This window comes from Lactuca saligna, chromosome 8, assembly GCF_052625555.1.
Source record: "Lactuca saligna cultivar CGN05327 chromosome 8, ASM5262555v1, whole genome shotgun sequence".
Taxonomy (NCBI): domain Eukaryota; kingdom Viridiplantae; phylum Streptophyta; class Magnoliopsida; order Asterales; family Asteraceae; genus Lactuca; species Lactuca saligna.
Genome location: NC_136424.1, coordinates 115,079,148 through 115,093,358, shown reverse-complemented (window position 1 = coordinate 115,093,358; position 14,211 = coordinate 115,079,148). Strand labels below are relative to the sequence as shown.

General features: G+C 36.2%; 1 protein-coding gene across 1 annotated transcript; it reads left to right on the top strand.

Moving 5' to 3' along the window:
- Positions 1 to 8,401: 8,401 nt before the first annotated feature.
- LOC145010032 (uncharacterized) lies at positions 8,402 to 10,140 on the top strand. The gene is made up of 5 exons (XM_078968629.1): positions 8,402 to 8,604; positions 8,739 to 9,046; positions 9,123 to 9,421; positions 9,556 to 9,729; positions 9,844 to 10,140. Exons 1-5 carry the CDS (start codon positions 8,402 to 8,404, stop codon positions 10,138 to 10,140), a joined length of 1,281 nt encoding a protein of 426 aa, XP_078824755.1.
- The last annotated feature ends 4,071 nt before the right edge of the window (positions 10,141 to 14,211 follow it).

Genomic DNA, 14,211 nt, shown 5'->3' with positions numbered 1-14,211 from the left:
GTTTAAAATGATTTTTGGAAAAGCTTGAATATCAACCCAAGCCTACTTATGTAAAGAACATTCATTCAATTTACGTTAACGATTATATAAGTTTCCATTAAGCTTATTTGTTTCCTTGTTGAATTTGGATTTGCAGATTGAAATGTTTGAAAGAAAAGGCTATCATGTTTAATATAATGATGGAGAAAGGAATACAAATCAATGTCAAATATACTGTTTTTAACTTTGAAATCCTTGGGATATAAAAACATGATTTTATTTTTGTAAATATATCTCAAAAATATCATTACAAATTATTGATAAATTTTTTTGACTAATGTTCATTTTGGATTTTGTATGGTGTTTATATATATATATATATATATATATATATATATATATATATATATATATATATATATATATATATATATATATATATATATATATATATATATATTATAATTATTCAGCAAAAAAATAATACAAATGGGTAAATTGGTCATTTTTGTAATTCAACACAACAATTAAGAGGTTCCAACCAAACTGTAACACCTGATTTCTGGTCATTTTTTAACTTAGGGTTGTGAACCGAAGGTCGATCATGTAAATGTTGGATTAGGTGTCTAAACTCATAACTATAATTGATATGAACTTGAATTGATATTACCACAATTTTTTTTGGTTGCCTTCAAACCTAACAATTAAATAGGAATTTTTTGAGAGAAAGCTTGATTTACTATTTGATTAATAAATTGAAATAAATAATTTATTAATATATTATGAGAACAATATATTAATTAAAAATAGTAATATTTAATTAATAATTAATCATAAATTAATTGAAATTAATTTTGGGATTAATGGAATTAATGAAAAGTGTATGGTTTAAGGTGTTATTGTTCAATAATTGAGCAAAAGGCTCTAGAACCTTCAACATATAGGGTGGACGGATTCTAGAGGATAATCTAGGGTTTCTAGATTATCCCATGTGGATAAATATGGAGCTGGATTACCGATTTGAAATATTATTATAATATTCTGATTAGCGTTATCCAGGGCTTCCTTGTACCATTATATAAAGGACCATTGCCTTCACATTTTTTACCACTCTATTATTCTAAGGAATAGCCAAAATTTTGCTCTCCTCCCTCCTCTCTCCATAATCTCCTTGGTAGCTTGGGTGTGAACCATTAGAGACATTACACTTATGGTGCTTGCTTCCAAAGCTTCAACAAGATAAGGATAATTGTTGTTTGCTATAATAAGAATAAGGTATGTAATAATGAACCCTTTTATTTAATATTGGAAAATTACCCAGGGTTTATAGGGTTCTTGTTTTGATGTTCATAGTTATAGGTTCAATACAGAAAACACAAATCTTATTTTAGGTTGCATGCACACTTAAGAGTTTTAAGTTTGTTTTTTTAGGCCTAAAACCCATTAGTTAGGGATTTGGGCCTTAAGGAAGTAAATTTTAGACCTTTTGGTAGGTGATAATGTTGGTTGTGAGATCTAACAGTTGAATTGTATGTTGACCGAAGGGTAGAAAGGGGAAAATTTATAGATTAGGTTTCTTGCTTGAATGAAGGATTTTAGTTAGAGATGTTTTAGTCCAAAGTAACTAAATAAGATTGTGGGGCTCTTCAATACCTTTCCGTACATATATATAACACTAAAAACGAAGAAGTTATAACTGTTTGAAGTTAAGCTGGAATAAGGGAATTTGACACCACGCAGGGCGTACACTAGGTACACAGGGCGTAGTTGGATGCATCTTTAATGAGTTACATAGGGTGTAACATTTGGTATGCTGGGCATACGCGGCTGGAAACCAAACCCTAATTTGGGAGGCCCTATTTAAACACCTTAATCTCCATAAACCCTTTCCATCTCAACCTCCATCTCTTCAAACGACTCCCCTGAAACCCTAACCCCATATTTGTGCCTTGTGAGCTAAAAGTGTGTTTGTGGGTGCTTTTGAAGGAAGAATTAGTTGGTAGTGTTGCTTAGAAAGATTCAAGCATTATAGATCTAGCATTTGCACCTCTCAAGCATTCTCCAGGAAGTATAAAGTTCTGAACTTGGTGAATGATTTGTTAGATCTTGATAGTCCTCAGTTTTATGTCCTTTTTTTTTCCCATATTCTTGGTCTAGTTGAGTATAAGCTACTCCAGACCCCATGAGTAGCATTTTCAGACATCCTTATGTGCATGAATCCATAAAAATGCAATCTTGATTCTTTCCTTTCACCCATTCAAGAGAAATGAAGCTTGGGATTGTGTAAATAAGTTAGGGTTATGGTTTTGGGTACCTTTCTAGCCATGCAAAGTCATATACTAGGAAACTTTATGATTTAGGATGATATTTAGGATTAGATATGAGTTCTAATCGTATGTTCTTAAGGGAATAAGTGCTTAATGAAGAAGTTGAACATGGCTTAAGTACGCAGGGAGTACCGAAGGGTATACAACGTATACAAGGTTTGAGTCCCATACGTCATGTGTAGAGATGGAGTACACAATACGTACTCAGCCTGATGTGGACTTTGAATTTCTTTGATCGTTGACCATTGATGTTTTGACCAATTTTCGCTTTGGGTCAAACTTGAGGGCCTAGGACTATTGATTAAGATTCTACCTAGTTTTGGTGTTACTGGATTCGCTGAAGCAAGTAGTGCAGAAAGGGGAGTGCATCATTTTGTTTATGAGTTATTTGATTTAGGTGAGTTTTCCTCATTGTACCAGTTAGTCAAAGGCATTAAGGCTATCCTACTAGTTTGTGTTATCATGTATTAGAGGGATGCCCTAGGGATTGTATGTAGTCATGTAGGATAGATTGAGGACTCTTGAGAGAAAGTTAGACATAAGTTGTGGGCCCGTTGTTAGATTCCATTTTATGCATATTTTAGGTTAGTTTTTATTATCATTTATCATCATGTTTCGTACATTTCATGTCATTTATTTAAATAATATTTAGCTTTATCAGAATTCCCGTATTGTTAGCATTTTTTGTGTCAATTTCAAAAAGTTTGAGTGGAGCAGTACGTTGGGAGTATTTGGATGCATATTTGGAGCCTAAATAGAGTTGGAACTGAAGAAGGATGTTGAGGAATGCTTGGAACATGTTTTGGTCAAGAAACATTCGATCAAATTGATCACACGAAGATAGATTCTACAATCTGAAGCTAAAGGATGTTGCTGGCAGCTTTGACCCCGTATAAGTATTTTGACCATATCTCATGGGCCACAACTCCGATTGATGAGATTCAAAATTAACTGAAAACTAGACACAAATTTTCACGATTTTCATGTTTGTGTAAAAGGCCAAATCTACGATTAATAGGCCAAAAATTACGATCACATGTTTGCCATGAAGTTTCCCAAGGTCAGAATAAATTGCCTGGAAGTCATTTGAAGTAAAATCTCAAAACCAGAGATCGCATATAGCATACCTGTGATCACATAAATGGCCCAAAGTCACGAAAACGTAAAAAATAGCATTATCCATTATTTAAGGGCAAATTTGGAAAAAATTCAAAAATATGCGATCACATATAACCAACCTGTGATCGCATGTTATCAGTTTCTTTCTCTGGAAGTTTCCGTCTCGCTTACAATACGACCATCATTATCAAGTCTAGGGGAGAATACAATTCTAGACGGTAGAGTTCCCTTCTGAAGGCGATTATGATACATTTCAATGATTTTTGAAGATCTGAAACTGTGAATCATCTCCCACATTTAATTTATCTAGATTTATCAGTAAATGTTTCTCTTTATTCGTTTAGTTTCATTTTTATCCATGTATGGCTAAAACCTTAGTTTTTACTTCTACATAGACTAGTACTTTTCAAGTGATTAGTTTTCAGATCTGGTTTTTGTTTTGTGTTTCTATCTAGATTTTTCAGTTTTGAGCTTAAATGAATGTTTGGTTTTAAATTCTTGTTAATCTGATCACCTAGCTAGGGTTTTATCATTCCAGTTAATTAGTTAATTGAATCCGTAATTGTTCTTGTCAACTGGTAAAAGTAAAATGTATCATATTGGTTCCTTATGAATGATTCAACTCTAGTAAAACTATAAAAATCATATATTTATGCTTCCGAGCATGTGAGAAGTATTGGGTATTTCTGGGAATTTTACACAAAACTTAATGAATTTTTTTTATTTAGTTAAGAGCTTGTTTAATTGAAAAGTAAAACGTTAAGGTTAATTCAAATATCTTGTTTTGGTTAACTAATTTAGGTAAAAGATATTATATTAGAGCTTGTTAGTTTTTCTCAGTATCAGGTTAGATAGAACGCATCTCAAATAACCAGATCTGAACTGATTGCATGATTAGGAAAGTCGCAGCAAAACTGAAATCATTTTTAATATTGATTGTCATTTAGTTTAATTTCATTGCAAATTTTAGTTTTTTTACTTAATTTAAAAATCTCACTTATATATTTTTTGTTTCTTAACTAGATAGTGCCTGATGCAAAAAAGCATTGATCATTAGGTTGTGTCCCTGAGGATTCGACCTTGCTTCACTGTGCTATATTTTTAGTGAAACCAATAGTGATTATTTTATTTCTTTAATATTCCCGTGACACCATGTTAACACCTGTAAAGCAAGCCAAACTTATGTTGTGGGCTTGGGAGTAAACCAACCATGGGTTGTGGGCCAGAAGGCAATCCACATTCATGTTGTGGGCTCAAGGGTAATTCAATATGTTAGCTATAAACCCAATATGTATGTTGTTATATGTTTATGTAGTGGTATTTTGGGTAAACTCACTAAGTTTCGTGCTTATAGTTTTAGTTATTTTTTAAGTACTTCTGATGATTGTGGCAAGGCGAAGGTGTGATTATGCACATCCTTCAGATTTTATGTTATTGGATTCCGGGATACTCTGATTTATGAATTATACTTTTAAAACAATGTTTTTGTAAAAAATTATTATCATCGGGTTGTTTTTGAAAATTTTAAATTTACTCTAATTTTTAGATTATTACAAGTTGGTATTAGAGCTCTGTTTTGAGTGAATTGGATGAACATTCGTGTGTATCCAGTCTCAAGCTAAGGAGTTGTAATGTAACATTTGCAATTTAAGGTATGTCCGGTATACGTGGGAGTACGCAGAGCGTACTTTTAGTAGGGCTAAACCCTAATTTTTAGGGTTTGTGCCCTATTTAATCAACTTATGTTGCCTTGGGAGCATCTTATAGTCAGCCTCTACTTATCCAAACCCTAAGAACGAAATTCTAGCTTCATTTGAGTGTTTGTGAGCCATTATGTGATTTTGTAGTGGTGTTTGGTCCCCTTGAAGGAAGTGAAGCTTGGTGGAGAAGCTTTGGTGGACTTGGAGCTTGAAGATCCATGATCTTCATCAACTTTGCAAGCTATTTGAGGTATAAAGCTCCCTTGATGGCTCCTTATGATAACTCCTTTTTAGGGCTTTATTTGCCATTTTTGGGCCCTCTAAGCCTTGTTTGAGAGTATGGTCTACTCAAGCAGCTTAGGATGATAGATCTAGGCTTTTCTGAGGTTCATTATTCATAAAAATGATATCTTGATAGGTTTAGCTCAACAATGCAAGGTTGATGTTCTTCTTAATGGACTTTAAATGCTAGATTTGGAATTTGGGGTATTTTAGCCATGTAAAGGCTTAAAGTATTTGACTTTATGGTTTAAGGCCTTAATATGATGTTAAATTGAGGATTGAATGTTAATTTCTTAAGTGGTTAATACTTTTGAGAAAAATATTGGAGTTAGGCGAGTACGCTAGGCATACTCCTAAGTACGTTGGGCGTATTGGGTGCAAGCCCCATTTCTGGATCAATCGTGTATGCAAGGCGTACGAGCCAGGTATGCCGAGCATACACAAGTCAGTGGGCCGATGAAGTGGTGGGATTGGAATTATTTGGGATTTGTATCGATTAGTCTTGGACCTTAAACTTCTTGGATTGAGGTCCATAATGGGTCTTGGGCCCAATTAAGTTGGGCCATGTTGGGATTTTGGAGCCATTGGGTTGGGTTTCGATTGTTGGGCCACGTAAGGAATGGGTAAGATGGTCTTTTACCCTAGGAGTCGGACAAATGAAATAGTTTCTATTTATGGTGTGTGGCCCCATTATTAATTGGGATTTTATTGATTATTTAGTGTAGGAGTTTTCCGGATCAGTAGTCCGAGCTTTTATCTGAGATATTCAGTAGTTTGAGGTGACTTTCCTCACTCTTCTTGGTGGGTCAAAGGCACCAATTATGGCCCATGGTTTATTATGATTAGTATGCTAGTTGTCTGTGTGAATCTTGCATGTATGTTATGTGATATGTATACCGGATCGGGGTTTGATGTCAGGCGGGGCCTAATGAATGTATTGTATGTTATTTATCTTTGTGATTCTTGCATGTGTCTATGTGTATGTATGAACGACGGGTAGGGCACGATTCCAGGAAAGGCTTGATGAATGTGATGAGGTAGGGCCCATATCATGCTATTGAAAAATATGTTTCGAGTGGGGCTCGATGCCGAGCAGGTCCCGATGAGGGTTCGAGCTCTGGGGACGGCCAGTTAGATGAGTAGATGTAGGCATTCATTTCGTCTAAGATTACCTGTAGCATACTTGAGCAGACTCCTATGATCGTTAGTACGATCAAGGAGGGTATCATGGAGGTTTTGGAGCAGCACTTGGGCTCTTCTTATTCTGGGATGGTAGAATTGATGGGAGCTCGCACATTGACTTTCCGTGAGTTCCGGGTATGTTGGGCTCCAGAGTTCATCGAGGAGAAGGACATGATCGTAAGTAGACTTTGGTTAGTGGATGTTTCTAATTCCTTGCACACTAGCAGTTGTCCCGAGGAGGCAAAGGTCAGACTTGCTTCCCGTCTTCTGAAAGTCAGAGCTCGAGATTAGTGGGAGGACGTTGGATGCACCTTAGGAGATGCGATAGTTGATTTGATGACCTGGGATGACTTTGTGACAAGATTTCAAGCTGAGTTTGCACCGTTAATTGAGGTGCACCAGTTGGTGAGGGAGTTTCAGGACCTTTGACAGACTATTGAGACGGTGGCTGAGATCACCGCTATGTTCCGCGAGAGGGCATTGTTGGTTCCGTAGTATGTAGCAGATGATGAGAAAAAGAATGTGAGATACCATGAGATGTTGAGGAGTGACATCAAGCAATTTGTGATCTGATCCAATTGTTGGACACTTGATGATATGATAGCGAGTGAAAAAGAGAGAGAGATAGAGAGAGAGAGAGAGAGAGAGAGAATGAGTGAGTGTGAGAGAGAGAGAGAGAGAGAGAGAGAGACTTGGAGATTGAGAGGAAGAGGAAACCATACCATGTTTAGGGTTCTGGGAGTTCAGGAAAGAGGCCCAAGGTTTATGATTCTAAATTGAGAGGCAATCAGGGACTATGCTATCGATTGCGCGCTATAGCGGTGCTACAGCGCTGCTATAGCATTTCGCGGTGATCACCAACCGCTATTTTCAACTTATCGTTTTCAAATCGCGGTATCGCAATTTGCGCCGCAATTCACCGCAATTAACTGCTATTCTAATGACCGAGATAGCGCCGCTATGGCCGCTTTTTTATTTTCTTGCATATTTCAATTATTTTTAATACATGTGGCCTATTTGATTCATTTGTCAACAAAAAACACTTTTTAATGAGCCCGCTACTTGCATTTTGAAAAGCCCAATGAAAAACCTAATTAAAATTATTCCAAAAACATGATCGTGAGTCGTGACTTGAAGACGGCTTGATCGCTTTAGCTATGACGAAGACGAAGAAGTAAGAACACACCTGCGAGTTGCGACTGCGAGGCTGCTTCTTCCGAGTTCAGAGGACCTAACTTCTTAATTAATCGATCACGAAGAATTTGGTTTTCACTCTTCATCCTTCACTACCATATAATGGACTTCCTCACCTCCACATTCCACAACATCGACTCCCTTCCCCAGTTCCCCTTAATCGGCTTCCAAGTTCCATGTTGCCAACAACATCATGTATGTAATTTTTCCCTTTAATGCTTTCTTTTCTAGATAGTAAAGAGTAAAGACTAAAGATTAGAGATATGTAATTTCCTTTAATTCTTCCAAGTTCCAACAGCATTAACATTAGCATCGACACACTTGAATTATTGTATATCATTTCAACGAAACATGTATGGGCAAAAGCTCCACTGCCCATTTATGTTTGTCAATTTTTCCTTTAATGCTTTCTTTTCTAGATAGCAAAGAGTAGAGACATACACACTGTAATTTCCTTTATGTTTGTCAATTTGTGTACTCATGTTGATGTAATCTATTAAGATTTAGAAAATAGGAACATAAAACATTAAGTAGTTATTCTGTTAATGAATAATAATGAGTAATTACATGTGATTTGTGATTTGTGAAACAGGTTTAGTCAATTGTGAATTGACCAATATGGATGCTAATTCTTCACATGCTTTTGTGAATCTGCCCACCACCACCACTCCTACTACTAATATGAGATCAGATGCCAATACAACTAGTGTAAGTGCAAATAAAGATATGGCATGGGAATGGGGAGTTCAAAAGGATCCATTAAAAAAACAAAATATTTGGTGCACCTTGTGTGACAAGAGAGTATGTGGAGGGATCACAAGGTTAAAAGAACACCTCACTCATACAAGAGGAAATTTCCCTAATGTGACTACGGAGATCACCAAGAAAGTGCTTGAATCAATGAAAGAAAAAGATAAGAAAAAAAGGAAAGACAAAGAACAACATAAATACTTAGATCAACAAGTTGTGTAGACCTTTCTGAAAATTATGATGAGCAAGACGATACCCCACAACCACAAGTTAAAAAAAGAAAGTTTGTAAGTTCTAGTAATGTACGGGGTCCTATTGATGATGTTTATAATTTGGACCATGGAAAAGGAAAGAAAACTACATTGGATAAGAATAATCCGATTAAAGAGAAGTTGAAGAATGTATCTTGGAAAAAGATTGCGGTTTGGGCTTATTCGGTAGGCTTACCTTTCAATGTCGTACGTGATGAAGGTTTCCAAGATGCGATCAATACCATTGGAGAATATGGAAGAGGTGATCAATTTTGTTACCTTTCTTATTTGATTAATGCTAAGTTGTTAACTAATTTTGTTAATTATATAAATGTTAGGCATGCCGGCTCCAAGTTATCATAATATGCGGGTGACATTGTTAAAGGACGTGTTAGAAGATACCCACAAGTTTGTGGATTCGTTTCGACCACAATGGAAGAAATTTGGATGTAGCATTATGTCTGATTTTTGGATAGATGGCAAGCATAGATCTTTGATCATTTTTTTAGTCAATTGTCCTAATGGTACAGTTTTTCTAAAGTCGATTGATGCATCAGAGCATATACATAATGTTGAATATATTGTGAAGAAGGTAAATGAGGTGATAGCAGAAGTTGGAGAGGAAAACATTGTGCAGGTAATATTTGTTTCTAATTAGTTATTAGTTATTACTTTTAAATATATATATATATATATATATATATATATATATATGTCCATTTAAAAAAATTATATCCATTTTATTAATAGAGTTCCTTTTATTTCTTATAGTTTATTACAGACAACTGTTCAAACTACAAAGCTGCAGGAAAGATTTTGGAAGAACAACATCCAAAATTATTTTGGACTCCATGTGCATCACACTGTGTGAATCTCATTGTACAAGATATTGGGAAGAAAGAAGCAACAATCGCGACCGCTTTGACTGAAGCAAGAGCTATTGTGGTATATATTTATAACCATGGAAGGATTCTCAATATGATGAGAAAATTGACAAAGAATAGAGAGTTGCACAGGTCTTGTGTAACTAGATTTGCTACCTAATTTTACACCTTACAGAGTGTCCATGAGAATCGACACCATCTCCAAGTTTTGTTTGTATCTGAGCAATGGAGAAAAAGTGACTTTGCAAAGAAAGCTCCTGGAAAGAGAGTTGAGAAGATAATATCAAAACAATCTTTTTGGGATGGTGTATATTTAGCTTGCCAAATATATGCTCCATTGGTGGATATTGTTCGTTTGGTTGACACAGAAGAAAGGCCGTGCATAGGGTACATCTATGATGCGATGGGTCGAGCACAAGATCAAATAAGCAAAAATTTAAATGATGGGAATAATGACAAAAAAGACTGGTAGGTAGAATTTTGTATATCATACAAACAAGATGTAACGACCAACTTCTTTATCCCTTACATGCATGTATAAATCTTTTACTTATTAGTTATTAATTTAATTTAAAAAAGTATGCAATTATTTGGTTTTAACATTTTAGTGAATGACTTAATGTACAACTGGGTGTTTCCTTAATCCTGCAATTTTTCATGGAGATAAGTCAAAGGAATATGAGGCCAATAAACAGATTATGACCAGACTTTATGTTGCTATTGACCGTCTTGTTCCCAATGAAGATGAAAATGATACTTTGAGACAAGAATTGAATCTCTACATTGATTTAAGTGGACAATTTGGATCCCCAGCTGCTAAAAGGAGTATGACAAAAGTTGCACCGTGTAAGTATAGAAATTATAATGTAACCAAAAGTTTTTATTTCTTAATTTCTATTAACTTAGGAACTTTTTTTTTGTAAAATGTAGATATATGGTGGTGTTCTTATGGGATAGATACACCTATCTTACAAAAGTTTGCTATCACGGTTCTTAGTCAAACTTGTAGTGCTTCACCTTGTGAGCGAAATTGGAGTACATTTGATAATGTAAGTTTTTTTACTTATTTTTAACAAGTATTTTTATAATTATAATTTATAAATGATATTAGCTTGATTGGAACTTCTAACATATTAACTAAAATATTTTAATTCTTTTGTTGCAGCTACATTCTAAGAAAAGAAATTGTCTTTTGCAACAAAAACTAAATGAACTTGTATTCATCCAATACAACACAAGGTTGCAAAAGCGCTTCATGTCTTTACAAAACAAATCTTTGGATCCTATTTTGCTACGAGATGTTGAGGAGAATGATGATTGGACAATACCAACGAAAGATGAGCTTCAAGACTTTGTGGATGGTGGTGATGACCTTCTTTGGTCAGATGTGCAAGAAGAAATGGGAGCGAATGTAGACGCTCAACCAAATATTAGGAGCAAACGAGAGCGTTATAGAGATGATGATGGTGATGATATTACAGATGTGGGGAACGATCTTGATGAAGAAGTGAATGCTTTGGATGATGTTGACTCGGAAGCCGAACTCGTGCCATGCGATTAAACTATATTTGACACTTTGACAATTGACACTACGTAGTTTCTATATTACTATATTAGAATTTTGAATATTATGTTATGTTTTTCTATGAATTGTTAGGTTTTATGATATTAATTTTATATAGACTTTTTAGATTCTATGATATTAATTCTAAATATAATATAAAAATATTAAATTATATGTAATATTAAAAAACCGCTATAGCACCGCTATACCACCGCGAAAACCACGATTTCAAATAGCAGCCTATGACCGCTATCAAAATTTTGATCGCGATAACTGCATAGATCAGGGATGGGGCGTTGTAGCAAGTGTGGCAAGACGCATGATGGGGCGTGTAGGGTGGGTGGTTTTGGATGCTTCAAGTGTGGCAGGACAGGCCATATTAGCAGGGACTACACTGCTACTACCACCACCACCTAGGTATCCGATCTGATTTGATTCCATTACAATAAGAGGGGCCATAAGAAGGCCAATTTACGAGTTTAGCAGGAGGAACAATTGCAGCACCCGCTCCAGTGACTCTATGGATTGCTGATGGCGACCACGGCAAGACAAATGCATCTGTTGTGAGCAGTAGGGCTTTTCAGTTGACAACCAAGGAGGCTTGTGTAACACTTGATGTGGTGACGGGATCATTCCTTGTGAATGGTATCTCTGCTTTGGTGTTGTTTGATTTGGGGCCTACACGATCCTTTGTATCCCTTACACTCAATAAGAGGTTTGTTGGTGCTCCGTGGGAGCTAGATTGTCCATTAGAGGTTGGGATTGCTGATGATCGTTCTGCCTGGGTATCGAGGGTTTATTGGGGTTGTGTTCTAGATATGTTTAGCGAGAGGTATCCAATTGATTTGGTCCATATTCCTTTGTGTGGGAACAAGGTTATTGTAGGGATGGACTGGTTGAGCCCCAATGGGGCAGCGATTGATTACGAGCATTAGATGGTATGTATTCGGAACCTACACGGGGGAGAGTTAGTGGTTCAGGGAGAGAGTGCTCAACATGGGGTTGATTTTATGTTCAGCAACTAGGTCCAGACACTATCCTCAATAGGGTTGTTCAAGATATTTTGCCTATGTTATGGATACTCGGGAGAAGGGTAAGGCGATTGTGGATGATGTGTCGGTTGTTCGGGAATACCGGGATGAGTTTCCGGAGGACTTTCCTGGAGTGCCTCCGGATAGTCAGGTGGAGTTTAGGATTGACTATGTTCCTGGTGCGACTCCGATAGCCAAAGCACCGTATCAGTTAGCTCCTCCAGAAAAAGCAGGAGTTGTCTACACAATTGCAGGAACTGTTAGACAAGGGGTTCATTCGACCAAGTAGTTCGCCATGGGAACACCAATCCTGTTTCTGAAGAAGAATGATGGCTCACATCGGATGTGTATTAACTACCGGGAGCTGAATAAGCTAACGATGAAAAACTATTATCCACACTCGAAGATTGATAACTTGTTTGATCAACTTTGAGGTGCATCATGGTTTTCCACGATCGATCTACATTCGAGTTATCATCAGATGAGGTTCAGAGAGGAGAATGTGCAAAAGACGGCTTCCAGACTCGTTATGGTCATTACAAGTTCGTGGTGATGCCCTTCGGGCTCACCAATGCTACCACCGCATTCATGGACCTCATAAATTATGTATGCAGACCCATGTTGGATTGGTATGTGATTGTGTTTACTGATGACATCCTGATATATTCTAAGACCCATGAGCTGCATGAGGATCAGTTGATGGAGGTATTGGAGACCTTGAGGAGGGAGATATTGTATCCAAAGTTATCCAAGTGTAAGTTCTGAATGAATGAGGTACTATTTCTAGGGCACCTTGTCAACCAGAATGATATTCTGGTCGATCCGGCCAAGGTCGAGGTGGTGATGGGATGGGAGGTTCCGAAGCCTCTATATGATATTCAAAGTTTCCTTGGTCTGGAAGGTTACTATTAGAGATTCATTCAAGATTTATCCAAGATAGCGTGAAGTGTGTTAGGATTGATTATGAACACGAATGATTCAAAGAAAACTATTAAGAACACAAGATCTAAATATAATCTCATTGGCTCGTATTTAGTCTGAAATGAGTACAAAGTATCTAGAGTGTTTACAATAAAAAATGCTCAAAAGTTACTCTCTACTCTAGAAGTTACCCTATTTATAGGGTACAACAGACTCATCAAAAAACACAAGGACTAAACATTCTAGCTTCAAAACTAACAGTGCCTTGTAAATAAATAGAGTGTCGAAACAACTAATTTCGACATTTTACAGAATTTGACCACATTTGACTCCTCACTATTAGCATTTAGACCCCAACAATCTCCCGCATAGTGAGAGAAGTCGAAATTATGGAAAGAAATTTAGAGTCTGTAGAAGTGCCCTTCTAATCACCATACACTACAGAATAGTCTGTCGAATCTCAGCTTTATCTCCACTGTCGTTCTTCTTGCAGTTATTAATTCGAATAAGAAGTTTTGTAAACTGAGTGTTCGTGTACCTATCAAGATCACTCACTTGAAATAAAAACTTCGTCATACGCCAATTCTTGTTCTTTCCTCGAAACACAACACTAAGAGGTTGATGAATTATTTCACCATCTTTATAATCATCAATGTTAATCTTTCCTCTTAGCAAAGATTGAGGAAATTTTGAAGGGTTCTTGATTGTTGTTGCAAGCTCAATATTAGTGATTGCCAAGTAATAATAGTAGTTGTCTAGGAAGACTTTGATATGCGAAAAACCAATGATGAAATCATCCTTGTTTGTCTCTTTTATCTTCAAAACATCCACAACACTCAAAATCTTTGTGACCGTGATCAGGTCATTTAAGTTCATTAATGGAAAATATGCTATTGTGAACTCAAAAGCAAAGTTATTTGCTCTTAAAACAACATAATGAAAATTTTGTAGCAGACCTTTGAACATGATGTCACGAGTAATGGACAAAACTTTGACTATCTTCATAGGAGACCGTACGTCTTCTTCA

Bases quoted from the DNA above. Each gene is read 5' to 3' on its own strand.
- LOC145010032 (XM_078968629.1), top strand. From the start codon at position 8,402: ATGGATGCTAATTCTTCACATGCTTTTGTGAATCTGCCCACCACCACC. The intron at 8,605-8,738 runs GTTAAAAGAACA...ATAAATACTTAG, and splicing joins GTATGTGGAGGGATCACAAG to ATCAACAAGTTGTGTAGACC. The intron at 9,730-9,843 runs GTATATATTTAT...TACACCTTACAG, and splicing joins CTGAAGCAAGAGCTATTGTG to AGTGTCCATGAGAATCGACA.